This window comes from Miscanthus floridulus, chromosome 1 (assembly GCF_019320115.1).
Source record: "Miscanthus floridulus cultivar M001 chromosome 1, ASM1932011v1, whole genome shotgun sequence".
NCBI classification, from domain to species: Eukaryota; Viridiplantae; Streptophyta; class Magnoliopsida; order Poales; family Poaceae; genus Miscanthus; species Miscanthus floridulus.
The window spans coordinates 42966840-42980967 of NC_089580.1; the positions used below are offsets into that span (position 1 = coordinate 42966840).

Below are 14128 nucleotides of genomic sequence, written 5' to 3' on the forward strand. Positions count from 1 at the left end.
CTCTCACATCAAACCTGCCAACAGTACTTTCAGTCATGGCTTATAAGCCAATCCAGCCGAAACGAACAGACTGTAAGTCACTGTTGAAGGTGTCCTAAAGGGCCCTGCCATGCTTGCATTAATAAAGGAGAAAGTAGAGGTCAAAAGGTAAGCGTTCGGCTGATCCAATTTTAGCTTGTTTTAGCTTGTTTTAGCTTATTCTTTCTCATAGAACACTATTGAATCAACCGAAATCAGCCGAAATCAGCTGAAACTGTATCAGCCGAACATGGTGAACTCCCTCCGTCCCAGAAAAAGTGATGTTTTAGGATTTTTAGACAGATTAGTGGAGAAGAGAAATATCCCTAATACCCTTGGTTTGTTGCACTTTATTACCTTAAAAAGGGATGTCTTGTGCTTTACTTGTCTAATTAACATGCGCTGAATGCAAGATGTATTTGATTAAAGAAATTAAAGGCCAGATTTGTTGCGCATGTAGATTCTCTTGTAAGCTAAAAACGTACCTAAAACTTAGACCATCATTTTTTCTGGAACCAATTTCGAATCACACAATATCACTTTTTTTTTGGACGGACGTAGTACCATTTTATACACGTGAAAAAACTGAAAACCACACTGCTAAAAGCTGTGGCCCGGCGCCCCAGCCTTTTGTTCTCCCGTCCCCCCCGGCCGCATACTCTCTCTTCTCGTGGTTCTCCCGTGCCCCTCGCGCGTGCTCTCCGTCTCTCAGGGCGACGATTAGGCGGCTGCCCGCCGCCGCAGCCGCCGCCGACGGCCGCCAGATTCCCAGGTCTCCATCTTCGGGACCTTGGCCGGCAGGTACGCTGCCATCCCTAACCCCTTCTCTTCCGTTCCTGCTGTGCCTGAAACCGAGCACCCAAACCCTAGCTTAAGCTATCCGTGTTCGGATCTGATCTGATTCAATTACAAGTGTAGTATGCATGTATTATGCGTAGAAACTTCGATTTTTTTCTTTCTTTGAAAAAATTATTGGGTGTACATGTGTACACCCGTCCTTTACTGGGTCCGCCCCTGGTTGAGAGCTGCTCTACTGAGCTCTGTAACATCAGGGAATCAGAGCTTAACTCAAATTCAGTTACAGTATTGGATAAGTATGTGAGCTGCATTGTAGGAGCATGCCTATCTGGTGGCTTAACTCCCTATATGGAAATGCAACTAGCTGCAATACCTGAAATCCTGGACCTGGCCTCTATATGAGACTGTTCGCATCAGCTTAGGTGGTACCAGGGCTTGAGAGAGAAAATGCTGGGCACAGTGTTTGGTGTTGGGTATGTGTCTAGATAAGACATGAATGCATGCAGTGCCGCTCACTCCACTCTGAGCAATGTGGATGCTTCATTCAGTGTCCAAGTCGACAAAACGCCAGGACACTAAAGCTAGTTGCCCCTTACATTAGTAGAGTACTTTGAACATGTACTGCTAGTTTATGCCATGCATGTGATAAGTAACGAGAACACTTATAATGGTTGATCAGCAAAATATTCCTTTAGCTCAGCAACATCAACGGATTGATCAGCAAATCCTGCACACATATAAAGACGATAGTCATTCTTTTCTTCTCTTACCATATTCCATATTGAATTTGAAGTTAAAATTCAGATTCTAAAACTTGCAAGATTTCACTAGTTTTGCTCACTAGCAGGAACCTTCTCGGTAACAGGAACCCTGGGCTGGTAAAGTTCTATCATACCATGGCAAGGTTGCTGTGTTATATACTTATATCTAACAACTAACATATAGCCAGTGAACTTATTGTTTCTGAGTCTCATTAAAAAATGTCACACTTGAATGTGAGCATCTTATTTGTAGAAGTATTCCTTTTATCTTCTTATTAATCATTTCATCCTTCCTGTTTTCTCATGTATCTTTGTGGTGTGTTTTGGTGCGCCCATAGGTACTCATTTTGCTGAAGGAACGGAATAATGTATTAGCCCTCATGCGTTAACACCTATATAAACTCTGAGTATCCTAGTTTCAAGTGAAATCATGGCACGAAAAGGAAATCAAAGCAAGAGTGGTCCCGATCATGCTTCACCTAACTGGCAAAATACAACTGATGGTGATGTACTAAGTACACGAGAAAGGGGTGCTGCAGATAGTGAAAATCCGAGTTCACATGTTCAAGGCAGATCAAAGGGTCCTGAAGGAAGCAGTGAGAAGAAAGGAAGAAGCAGCAAAAGGAACAGCAGAAACAATGGCATATCATCCTTTGGAAAGAAGCAACAAATGGATACCAGTTGTGATATAAGCAGTTCAGAAGAAAATGAGCTTTCGGTAAGAGGCACTAAAAATAGAAGAGGTAGCAAGAAACCCTCTAGGCGCGGTTTTGGTAGAAGTTTTTCGATTGAGCAAACAACATCGTCTGGATTGGCAGGAAATGTTTTGGAGAAGACTAGGTGCATTGCTTGCATGGCTGCATCCATTATTAGAGCTTCCATGATATATCTAGTTGAGGAAGGTAAAAAATTTATCGACAGAAGAAGGCCAACAATCAACGCTTACATGGCTATTGTGAACAAAGGGCATGCCTATGTCTTAAGCAAAATTGCGTATGTTTATCGATTTTATCCTATAGTTCGAGCTTGGATGCTTAATGCTGGAAGGTTGATGTTGCTCTTGTTGACGGTTTGGCTAGACTGCAATCTAAGGGGCTTTGATTCTTTGCTATGGTTGGGGGGGACAAACTCCATCCTAGCAGTACTTTGGTGCAGCATGCTGTCAACTTTTTCAATGATTGGGATAAAAAAGATGCTCACATTCATGGTATGGTTTAACTATCCCTTAGGCTTCTGCTCAAATTTATTGATAATGTCAATGTGTACTAGCTTAATTTATGATATTTCATTTTTCACAATTTTTTTTCCCAATACAGATCAAAATAACATTGGGCTTATTAACCTCAGTAATGAAAATGCCATTTTGCTTGTGAATTAACATGTGTGAGCAACTTCGGTAATGGCATCTTGCTAGCAAGACCTTTAGAGCAAGAAACTGTTTATCATGCAACACTTACATGATGTTTTCTTTTGTATGGTTTAATGGAAGTTTTAGCTCTAGTATCCTTCATTTGACCTCACATTTTTGTGCTTTCTGTAACATGATGATATGTGCCTGCTTACAATAAATGTAGACCTTAGAATTGCCAATCTGCTGCTCGCCAACATTTCATTACTTCAGTTTCTCGATTAACTGGCTGCAGCACCTCATACTAGTAATGAAATTCAGGTTTCCCGTTGTGATAAAAAAACACAGCATAGTAATGAAATTCAGGTTTCCCGTTGTGATAAACAACACATCATACTGCATCTGTGGTAGAGGAAGACTTTATGGATGATCTTGGTCAATGGTCACTACTCTCCAGATATTAAAAATGAGTTTAGTTGGTATGCAACATGTATCATTCACATTCAAATGTACAGTACAATGTTCATATGATCCTGCATTTCACGTGCTCAATCTTATCATCTCAATTCATATTTTGTTTACTAATTTTACTGATTTCTCAATTATGATAAGTGATAATATAATTCAAAATGCTTTGCGTGAACTGAAAATCAAAGTCTGGTAACAGTTAATATATAATTATTGCCTATTATATTATTCTCTTATGTGATTAATCTTCTCTTGCCTCATGGTTGTAAATCAGTAAATGTGGTTTCAGTAAAAAAGTTGCATTGTCAGATTACTTTGCTAGGTGAATTATGTCTGGTTTTGTTTTAAATTGTTTTTGCTCTTGCCATGCTGTTTCTTGTTTAAATCATTAATTGCTATGCTCATTGTGCTTTATCATTCTTTTCATCTTTGCTACTCTCTTTTTTCAGGCGATTGCTGCTTCTGCGATTGCCTTCATAGGTCTAGGTTTTGCTATCCTGCTTATCTCAGTTCTTGCAGTGGTAATCTTATGGTTTTATGGAAGTTTTTGGACGACAACTTGTGTAATAATTCTTGGAGGTCATATTCTGCAACTTACTCATATTTATTTGGGATGTATTTTATTCAAATTTTACAGTTTGTAAATGCAGTACTACTTGATAACTAAGTGGTGATATCCCTTGTTTCCAAAATGCAGGTGTTTTCTTTTTCGTGAAACGTGAACGAATAGCTCTCCTTGTTGCCTGTTTATATTCGATGTATTGTGCGAGATGCTACGTCGGATGGCTCGGATTGCTTTTGGGCCTCAACTTATCTTTCTTTTCTAGTGATGTTCTAGTGCAGTTCCTAAGGGACAATGTAGACAATAAGAAATTCAATGGTTCTTCAAGGAACTCGGAGCAAAGCTCAGGTAGACCAGGCAATATCTTTGAAGAATTTCAGCCATCAGCAGATAGCGCCTCCCAAGCCAGATATGCTCCAGCTTCAGATCGAGGTCCAGGTGATCCTTCAACAAGTGGATCTGAGAAAGAGCTGACCTCTGAAGATGAAGTGGCTCGTTTACAGAACTGCACTGACCACTATTCAGCATTAGGTTTCCGTCGATATGAGAACATAGATGTATCATCTCTTAAGAGAGAATACAAGAAAAAGGTGATGCTAAAAGATGAACTAAAGCATATGCTTTGTTTTTGCACGTGTCACCTTTCAGTTTAAATTAATGTTTTTCAAAGCTGTGACGTGATAATAATAATTCTTAACAGTGATTACTGATTTTTCAGGCTATGTTAGTCCATCCTGATAAGAATATGGGCAATGATAAAGCTGCTGATGCATTTAAAAAGCTTCAAAATGCATATGAGGTTTGTGTGTAGTCCTTGTCAAGCTAATCATAGATCCAATCACAACGCATCTTTGTTATGGTCATGTATATTCATGAGGTTCCTACTAAATGCACAGATTCTTCTTGATTCACTGAAACGCAAGACATATGATGATGAGTTGAGGAGGGAGGACCTCCTGAATTACTTCAGGCAGAGTGTTTCTCAAAAGGTCTTATTAATTTTCCTTTATGCTTGCCATTTATGCTTTGTTAAACTTCTCTATATTCCCATTCTTGACTTTGAGGTAGTTCAAGCATGCATTCTTAAGGCTACCTGCAACTACCGCTGACCTGTTACAGTTTGATGAGTGGGGACTGTAGTAGGGAAACTGGTTACTTTCACTGGACTGAAAAATTATCCAAATTTGGACAAGTTTGGAACTAGTTTAGTTTTGGAGTGTTTACATTTTTAGGTGCATGCATGGATTTACATTATATCACTGGGCAAGTTTGTAACTCATTGTTCTTCCAAGTATCACAGAAGAGGATTACAGTGAATGAAGTCACCTACTGGCGTAACCATATTAATCTGGGGCTTTGGCCATTTGAGGACGTGCAACTCAACTTTACATATGGTCACAATCAGCTCTGGACTACTTATAATTTCGAAAACATGACCCATAAATGTTCATTGACAGCCACTAAAGTTCAATTCATCCAGGAATTACATAGTTTATCACTCTAGTGTTTTCAGTTCCGTGTGTTAGTGGGTTTGTTTGTTAGAGGAAAACATTATTACTTCTAGGTGTCCTCAAACACCCCTTTAGACTGTTCTTGGTTTCAATGGCAAGTTGGGAACAGCTTGTTCAGTGTCTTTTAGGAAAGTTTTGCTGGAATAGTTTTATCCGACATATCAAGGGTCCATCTTTGTTTACTGCATTGTGCTTATTTGTTAAGTGCTCTTGAAAATTAGTTAAAATTTCACAAAGATTGATTAGGATGGCGAAAGAAGTCTAGATAAATCCTGCATTCCTGCTATTAGACTGCTGTTTGTCTCACATGCATTGTATGATTTGGAAATCGAAATGCTAATAACTTGATACATCATTTGCAATCGAGACAATTATACTGTATGGGGCTTCATCTAGTTTTAGTTTTGCACTCATACTTTTGGCAGTTAAAGTGATTTTGTCAAACTTTATAAAAATACAAAAAGTTCATGTGTTGTTATAAGGTTCGTTCACTGAAGGACACCTAATATAAGAATTCTGACATCAAAAGACATTATCTATAGACTAAGGTGATTTTTTTTACTTGCATTATTAGCTACTATGCTATATGTTGCATGGAAACTCTACTGTTTAATGGGCAATCATTGGACCATCCTGTTTGTTGCATTATTTCATCCTTAGAAAGGTTTTAGTTCATTACATTTCTGATTGGCATGATTTCTCTGATTCTTCTAGAATGGAAGAAACAGTACTTTCCAACATGGGTTCAGCCCTTCAGAAGGTGTTGATGAAGGTCCTTATGGTCTTTCCAGAAGAATAGCTTGCAAAAAATGCGGTGACTTTCATCTTTGGATTTATACTGGAAGAGCTAAATCACAAGCTAGGTGGTGTCAGGTGCTTTCTTTTGACATGTGAAATGGGTGATTTCTAATACTGTGCTACTAATAAATGTCTTAAATTAACTAACGTATTTTCTATATTGCAGGACTGCAAGGAGTTCCATCAAGCTAAAGATGGCGATGGATGGGTTGAACAGTCCTTTCAACCTGTTCTATTTGGCATGCTGCAGAAGGTAAATGCAAAATTATTCGAACCTTTGATCTTGCTTTTTAAGAACTTAACTTCTTTTCAGGAGATAAAATGATGTATTTGTGCACCACTTCTAGAGCAGTTGTACGCATCAAACATAAAACCTAGGAATCACAAAGTTGTGACTGACATGGTATGATTTGTTCTGTTTTGCAGCTTGATTTACCTCATGCATATGTTTGTGCAGAAAGCTACATATTTGATGTCACTGAGTGGTTCAACTGTCAGGTGATTCAGATTTTCTCAATAAAAATTCAGATCTGTTCATTATTTTTTGCACAAACATTTGCTTGTTCTGCATGAAGGGTCATCGTTTTTACTTTGTTACCCCCGTTTTTAAATATACGACGTTTAGGATAAGCTAGCTAGGTAAAAATGAACTATTAGTTTGTTATAAATGTCATATTATTTAAAAACGGAGCGAGTAGCTTGTGAGTACTTTCATGTTAGTGAGTATTGCGTATGGAGTACCATATGTAATACTCTTTGATCTGTGCAGGGGCATTGTACCCTTGAATAACCCATGCATCTAATAGCAGTAACTATTAACGAGAGTAGCTAGTGACTTGTTTTCTTCTCATTTTGTATAATTTTTAGTACTGTGGATATGTAGCCAATAGAAGACCTTAGATGTCCACAGTAAAAGCTTGAGTCAAGAAGGCTAGAGTTCAGCATTGCCACATCTTATCCTTAGCATGTGATCTGTATTGGCCGGACATAAAGTTACCTAAAGAAATATTTTAATAAAGCATATATCTGGAAGTTTCCATAGATCTCTAAAAAATATGAAAAACATGTATGATTTATTTAAAACTAAACAAGCAAAGAATGCATACAAGATCAGTTGACTGGGCTACAAATTCTTGTAGCATTTCTGTGATTACTAATTTTCCAGCTAAACCACAAGGTTAAATTTCGCCAACAAAGTTTAGATATTTCTAGTTGTAGTTGCAGCAAGTATATATATGGTTTCTTAAATCCAAGGTGCCAAATGGAATGATCTACAAATACATGCAGAGGTGTAAAAACTCTGGCTCTGCTTTGTTTGCAAACAGAAGTTTCTCTTTTGTCGAACATGAAAGCAGGCAAAGAAGTAATGAATGCGTGATTTGATATTTGAATTTCTGTTTTTCCAGGGAATGAGATGCCCGGCGAACACTCACAAGGCAACCTTTCATGTCAATGCCAACATGGCAAAGCAGAGTAGTGGCAAGGGGAGTACCTCAGCACAGAGGGATGGTAAGGCCCCAAGTGGTGTAAACATGGATGGAGGACTCAACGAGGAAGAGTTCTTCGAGTGGTTCCAGAATGCAGTCAACTCTGGAATGTTTGAAACTGCATTCGGGGCACAAGGTGACCCGACTTCTCCTGGTAGCGGAAGCAATGCGAAGAGTAGCAGTAGCAGTAGTAGGAAAAAGAAGAAGGGGAAGAAACAGTGGTAAGCAAAGCAGGTACCCGGGGCAGACAAAAAGAAAAGAAAAGAAAAAGAAACAGAATAAGCGTTTTGGTTAAGGAAATACAACTCGGAAAAATCGGCCCCGACTTAATGGTTCGTAACGAGGGGCCATTGTAAATCCTGGTTCAGCATGGAAGGAGTGTTGGCTGATGTTAATGGCCATTGTAAGTCCTGGTTCATCATGGAAAGAGTGTTGGCGGATGTTAATTAATGTATCGTCCTGGCCCTGGGAACTTGCTTGCGAAAAAAGCTATAATCGAAATGCAAAATGCATAGATATGTAAAGATATGTGCATAAACTGTAGGTGATTTAGCATGAGCTGCACTATCCTAGTCTCAGTAGATGCTGCGCTGTTGTGCTGAAATGACACTGGTATCAGAATTCAGAAGCAGCAAACTGATGACCAGGACACAGGAAAAGTAGTTCGATTTTTTTTTTTTTTTTTTTTTTGCAGCGTCATGGTCATGAAGCCGCCGTCGTCAATTGCCGGGCTTTATCAGGCCGTGCCAGTGCCGGCATTTAAATAGGTCAGAAATGGGTGGTGGTTAGGCGTTGCTGGCTGGGATTATATATAGTAGTAAGATATAAACTGGCTACAGCAAACATCTGGTCGCAACAAGGAGTCAAGGACCCCCTCCTGGCACTAGCAGTAATGTGGTCAGCACAGCGAGTCCTTTCTTGGTCAGGTCCCAAATGTCTAATGAATCTTTGTAGCCATCACAACAAAAGACATTGCGTGTATATATATAGCCATTTTGAGTTACGATAGTTACTATGTTAATTTATGAGATTATAGTAACTTCTTACTAAGTGGTTTACTATAACGTTATGGTAAATATATCCATGTGTTATAGTAACCCAATTATCGTAAATATGTATTGACATTATCGTAAATTAGTATATAAATTTATCGTAAATAGAGGTATATATATATATAACAAAGACATTGCGTATCTAAAACGGAATTGAATGGGATGGAATGGTATGCAGCGTCTACAGTGACACAGGTGAGGTGTAATTGCGAATTCGGGTTAGGCGGGCCTACAGAGGAATTCAAAAAGGAAAAGCTTATTTGCACCTAATGACTAAATAATGAGGAAGAAAAAGAGTGGCGCTGAGTTGGATGAGTATAGAGTTATTAGGCCTACAGAGGAATTCAAAAGGAAATCTTAGTTTGACCTAATAATATAATAAATAAATAATGAAAAAAGAGTGGCGCTGAATTGCATGTATAACCACTTGATCAGACTCACCTCTTTAATTTATGAATTCAAAATACATCTTTCAAAATTTACACTCAGGCGACGACTTCAGCACACTACCTTACATTAATTAAGTATATACTCCCTCCGTCTCAAGATATAAGGCACGATTTGACTTGGTGCGGTATTCAAGATCCTACTTTAATCGTCAATTTGTGCTATTATATGTAATTTGTGGCAACAACAAAAATATCATTAGAAAGTATTTGTAAAGACAAATCTAATGTTACCACTATTGTATTATATATTTTTTATATTATTAGACTAATTATTGGTCAAAGATAATGAAGTTTAAATTTTGAAATACGTGCATGCCTTATATCCTGAGACGGAGGGAGTACAACCCAAATCATATATCTATAAAGCTGTTAATAAAATAAAATGAACACACGCACAAAAAAAACTTTGATTTTATCCTTTTGTTATCCTTCACTGAAGCGGTGAAGCGTGCAATGGAAATTCAGAACTAGGTAGCACAAGTAGGAGATTTCTTCTTGGCGCCGCCGCCGTGGTTGACGTCGACGAGGCCTTCGTTGCCGGCGAGCATGAGGTACTTGTCCTTCCTCGTCAGCCCCGTGCACGTGTACCCCAGCGCCTCCGCGATCCGCCGCTGCAGCTCGTTCGCCACGGCGCGCGCCGCCTCCGGGCCGTCGCTGCCGCACTTGAGGGTGTCCAAGAACTGCACGATGTATGCCGGCACGGGGTTCATGAGCAGGAACAGTGGGTCCAGCGCCTTCCACCCCCCCGCCGTCGTGCCGTGGAACATGCCCATCGACGAGTGCAGCGCCACGGGCGCCACGTCGTGGCCGAGCTCGGCGAACAGCGGGCTGAACCGCAGCAGGTACGGCTCGCGGCAGGTGGTGCCCTCGGGGCAGACGACGAGCCCGCCGCCGCCGGGGCCGCGCGACTGCAGCTTCGCGTGCATGGCGGCGCGGTCCGCCGCGCGGTCCCGGGTGAGGCGGAACGTGGGGATCGGCGACAGGACCTCCGAGAGGCGGCTGATGCTGTAGGTAGCGGCGGCGAGGTCCGCGCGCCTCGCGGCCGCGGCGACGTAGAGCGGGTCGAGCAGGGAGCGGTGGTTGCAGGCGAAGAGGTTCTTGGACGCCGAGGAGGGGTTGGCGATGAGGCGACTGTGCATGCCGAGGGCGGCGAGGAGGGGCACGGAGAGCGAGAACGGGAGGACGAGGAAGGTGGCGCTGCGGACGACGGCGAGGGCCGCGCCCAGTGGCACCCACATGAACATGGCGAGCGTCGCGGCAGGCGTCGGACGGAAGGCGATCCGGCCGTCGTGGAGGATGAGGGGCTTCGGGTAGCGCCGCCGCGGGAGCGCCTGCCATCGCCGCCGTGCCGACTCGGTCGGCACGTATACCTCCTGCATCATCCGCCACGTACATCAATGCCACGAAGGAATTGATCATAAGGTTTCAAATGGAATCAAGCACATTTCATAAGGAATTGATTGAGCATAAGTGAAGCACTTTGCATGTTTTATCCTGTGTTCGTGCGTGTGTTTTGCACTTAGTTGAGGTGAAGCCAAGTTTCAATTGGTGGTGCTACTATCTAGCTAAGGTATATCAATATAGTATATTATAAAAATAATATTTTCAAGGAGTAGCTAGTAGGTATACATGTAGTGCTGGCCTTCTTAACCATGCTTGAGCAATTCATGCCCAAATGTCTCACCAAATCTACTCTCATTTCGTTCAAGTCATCATACGATGAGCAGTCAAACAGAGCACTCAAGCACGTTCCAGTGTTGGGCCTAATTTTACTCTCATTACTTCAAGTTTTATCAAAGATGGTGCAGACTGCCTGCTCAAAAACAATCATAATACAGTTCATAGTTTGGTGCCAGTCTAATTGTTCATAGCACAGCTCATAGTATATTTTGGTGACATTTAGAGCATGACAATCTTCAAAACAATTCAAAGTCCTGACCCGTCTAGCACGTGTATTCGTAGGGATTGAGGAGTGAGTGTGCGTGCGTGTGTGCTTATACAACGACTATGACCCTGTTTGTTTCTATTTGCCATGACAAAAATTTTGCTACTAAACTTTAGTCCTACACGGGGTGTTTGGATCTATGGCAAAAATTTAGTCCTTCGTCATAAATTGACTGATTTGCCGCTCATTTAATTAAGAAAGAGAGGGCTCAGGTGGGTCGGTGGGGGTATTAGGCGTCCAGCACGCACCCCCCAAGAAGTTTTAGCCCAGTTTTGCACCTGTTGAGGTGTAAATGGACTAAACTTTAGCCACCCTCTTTTGCTCACTTTAGCCCAGGTGTTTGGTTCTATTTGCCAAAAAAATATGCTAAAAGTGAATGACAAAAGTTTTGCCACTGGAACAAACAGGGCCTAGGCATACAAACTACAAAGTATATATAACATGAACAAAGTATATAAATGTATTAGTGGTGGATCTAGAGGGGTTTGTTAGAGTCCACTGTCCCGATGAAATTTATAAGCCTGGTTCGCTTGAACTTATCAACCCAGTTTATCAGCTATGGTACAGTGTTTTTCTGTCACGACAAAACAACATCAGCTGGCTTATCTCAGCCACAGAAACCATCAGCCGAACTGTAACTTAAGAAAATCTATGTCATATAATAAAGTTGATACTAATGACCCTTGATGTTGTTTCCATATGCATGCATGTTCCAATGCCGGGGGTACACGAGAACACTATTATATGGCACGATCATGGTTTAATGAGACGAGTTGGACGTCTACCGAAGATCAATTTATAAATGGTGACGAGTTCCTTTTCTTGACAACTGTTACACGTGCTACGTGTTAGGTTACGTTATCAGCTCGTCTGGTCATGCAGCAGCCAGCAATCACCAAGACACTGGCCATAGATATCCCTGTTTTTCTTTCTTTCTTTAATTTCTTTTCTATCTGTGGTGAAATAATAACAGTTTCGAAAGTGACCAACCGAACCTACATTTACATCTATCTCTGCATTACAGATATGGCCCCGTTCGGCTTACCCCCATATTCAGCGTGTTCGGCTTCTTTTTTCAGACGGAACAGTATTTTTCTCTCATAATATTTCAGTCAGAACAGTGTTTTCAGCCAAGATTCAGCAAGCCGAACGGGTATACGACTACCACCAAATTTAATACAATCGTGACATTTGGGTAATACATGTGACAAGTGCTTCCTTGAGGCCAGAATAAATGCACGGCTTGCATTTTAGGGAGTCATGACTTAATATATAAAAAATACTAATATTCATGATACCAAATAAATATCATTAGATTACTTAAAACATATATTTTTATAATAAATCTATTTGATATAGAAATGTCGATGTTGTTTTTTTATAAAAATAGTCAAACTTAAAATAAATTGACTTCTTCCAAATATCAATCTATTTGTATATCTTTCTATTACCATATATGAGTCTATTGTTATATTGTCATTTTCATGTGTCAAATCGATATAATTTGATGCATGTTAATGCAGTCTTGAGAAGGTGACTGCAGTAGGTAGTTACCGCAGAGTTTATGGGACACCCTCTGTTTTTTGGAATACTAAACTGGGACGTACAAACCTTGCAATGCTTTTGGAACACCTGGGCGAACGAGGACCCGAGTCCAGCAACGCCGACGACGACGTCGTCGTCACTGCCGCCGCTGGCCTTGTCTCCGGCGATCACCTTCCCGACGTCCAGCTCACGCAGCAACTCGCTCTCGTCCTCCATGACGCCCAGGTAGTACCCCCTGAACTCCCTCATCTCGGGCGCAACGACGGCGTCGACGCCGAGGTACTGGACCAGGAACGGCAGCACCATGGCCCGCGGCATGACGCTGACGCACACGCACCGCCGGCGGGGCGGCGCCACCGCCGCGTCGAACACCTCGGCGCTCACGTCCTCCAGGAGCAACTTGGGCAGCGCGGCCCCGCCCGCACGGAACGCGTCCTTCCGGAGCCCGAGGAAGGTGACGACGGCCATGGCCCTGACCGCCGTGTCGTGGCCGAGCAGGCGCAGGGCGGGGTAGAGCAGCAGCAGGAGCAGCGCCCTGACGAACCCGCCGCCCTCCAGGGCCACGAGCATGAAGTAAGGGAAGGCGGAGGAGGACCTGAGTAGGCCGCCCTCCACCTTGCACACGGCGACTCCGCCCGCCGCGGACGACGACGGCGGGAGCGCGTCCACCAGGTCCAGCGGCGGCGGCGTCGCCACGCGCCCACCATCCGGCGACGGCCTCGCCGGCGCAGGCTGCGCCCGGGTGACGACGATGGCGTTGAGCCTCCTGATGAGGGCCTTGTTGAGCTGGGAGAGGGACTTGGCGAAGGCCTTGGACATGGCTGCAGGGTCAGGGACTAGGTAGCTAGTAGCTCGATCGCGCGCGACAATGGCTGCAGGTTTGGCAGGCGTTGTGCTGCGCGATGGAGAAGTGGATCGGTAGAGCTAGGCGGCAATGGCATCTGCATATATGTATATATATACATCCATGGTCAGTATTTGTCTCTCATTGAATAAATGCAAGCTGGAGACTATGCTGCCTAAGCTTTGAAGAAAGTGAAACGCGAACCAAACGAAAGACGTGCAGTGTACAACGAGTATCAAGTACCTTCCGTCGATGGCCGGGTGGTGTCGCATAATTTAATATATGTGAGCTTCTTTCAATCCCAAAATAAATAGCTAGTGCATGACATTATTTGAGACATTATGGCTACAGTGTGCATGGACGGATTTTGTAACTTGACAAAAGAAAGAATATATATCATGTGGTAATTGTTAGACCCTGTTTGATCGTCTGGAGCAAATTGTTAACTCCGGCTAAACATACAGTAACTAGCTAAAAATTTGTTGGGCTATTTGGATGGGTAGACTCCTACCAACAGTCTAGGAGGTGATTGGTTCACGTAC

General features: G+C 42.4%; 2 protein-coding genes across 2 annotated transcripts; one reads left to right on the plus strand and one right to left on the minus strand.

Moving 5' to 3' along the window:
• The first annotated feature begins 639 nt into the window (after positions 1 to 639).
• LOC136501444 (uncharacterized) lies at positions 640 to 8739 on the plus strand. Its single transcript, XM_066496999.1, has 10 exons — positions 640 to 819; positions 1916 to 2784; positions 3843 to 3972; positions 4091 to 4545; positions 4674 to 4754; positions 4852 to 4944; positions 6181 to 6339; positions 6431 to 6517; positions 6691 to 6762; positions 7671 to 8739. The coding sequence occupies exons 2-10, from the start codon at positions 2008 to 2010 to the stop codon at positions 7974 to 7976; spliced, it is 2160 nt and encodes a 719-aa protein (XP_066353096.1). The 5' UTR covers positions 640 to 819; positions 1916 to 2007; the 3' UTR covers positions 7977 to 8739.
• Positions 8740 to 9119: 380 nt separating this feature from the next.
• LOC136481469 (probable glycerol-3-phosphate acyltransferase 3) lies at positions 9120 to 13707 on the minus strand. The gene is made up of 2 exons (XM_066478812.1): positions 12809 to 13707; positions 9120 to 10625 (listed from the first exon to the last, which is right to left on the minus strand). The coding sequence occupies exons 1-2, from the start codon at positions 13559 to 13561 to the stop codon at positions 9720 to 9722; spliced, it is 1659 nt and encodes a 552-aa protein (XP_066334909.1). The 5' UTR covers positions 13562 to 13707; the 3' UTR covers positions 9120 to 9719.
• Between the last annotated feature and the right edge of the window lie 421 nt (positions 13708 to 14128).

Excerpts from the sequence above, each read along its gene's own strand:
- LOC136501444 (XM_066496999.1), top strand. The coding sequence starts at position 2,008 with ATGGCACGAAAAGGAAATCAAAGCAAGAGTGGTCCCGATCATGCTTCA. Across the intron at positions 2,785-3,842 it reads AAAAGATGCTCACATTCATG|GCGATTGCTGCTTCTGCGAT; the intron begins GTATGGTTTAAC and ends CTCTTTTTTCAG. Across the intron at positions 6,518-6,690 it reads TATTTGGCATGCTGCAGAAG|CTTGATTTACCTCATGCATA; the intron begins GTAAATGCAAAA and ends TCTGTTTTGCAG.
- LOC136481469 (XM_066478812.1), bottom strand. The coding sequence starts at position 13,561 with ATGTCCAAGGCCTTCGCCAAGTCCCTCTCCCAGCTCAACAAGGCCCTC. Across the intron at positions 10,626-12,808 it reads TGTTCCAAAAGCATTGCAAG|GAGGTATACGTGCCGACCGA; the intron begins GTTTGTACGTCC and ends CGGATGATGCAG.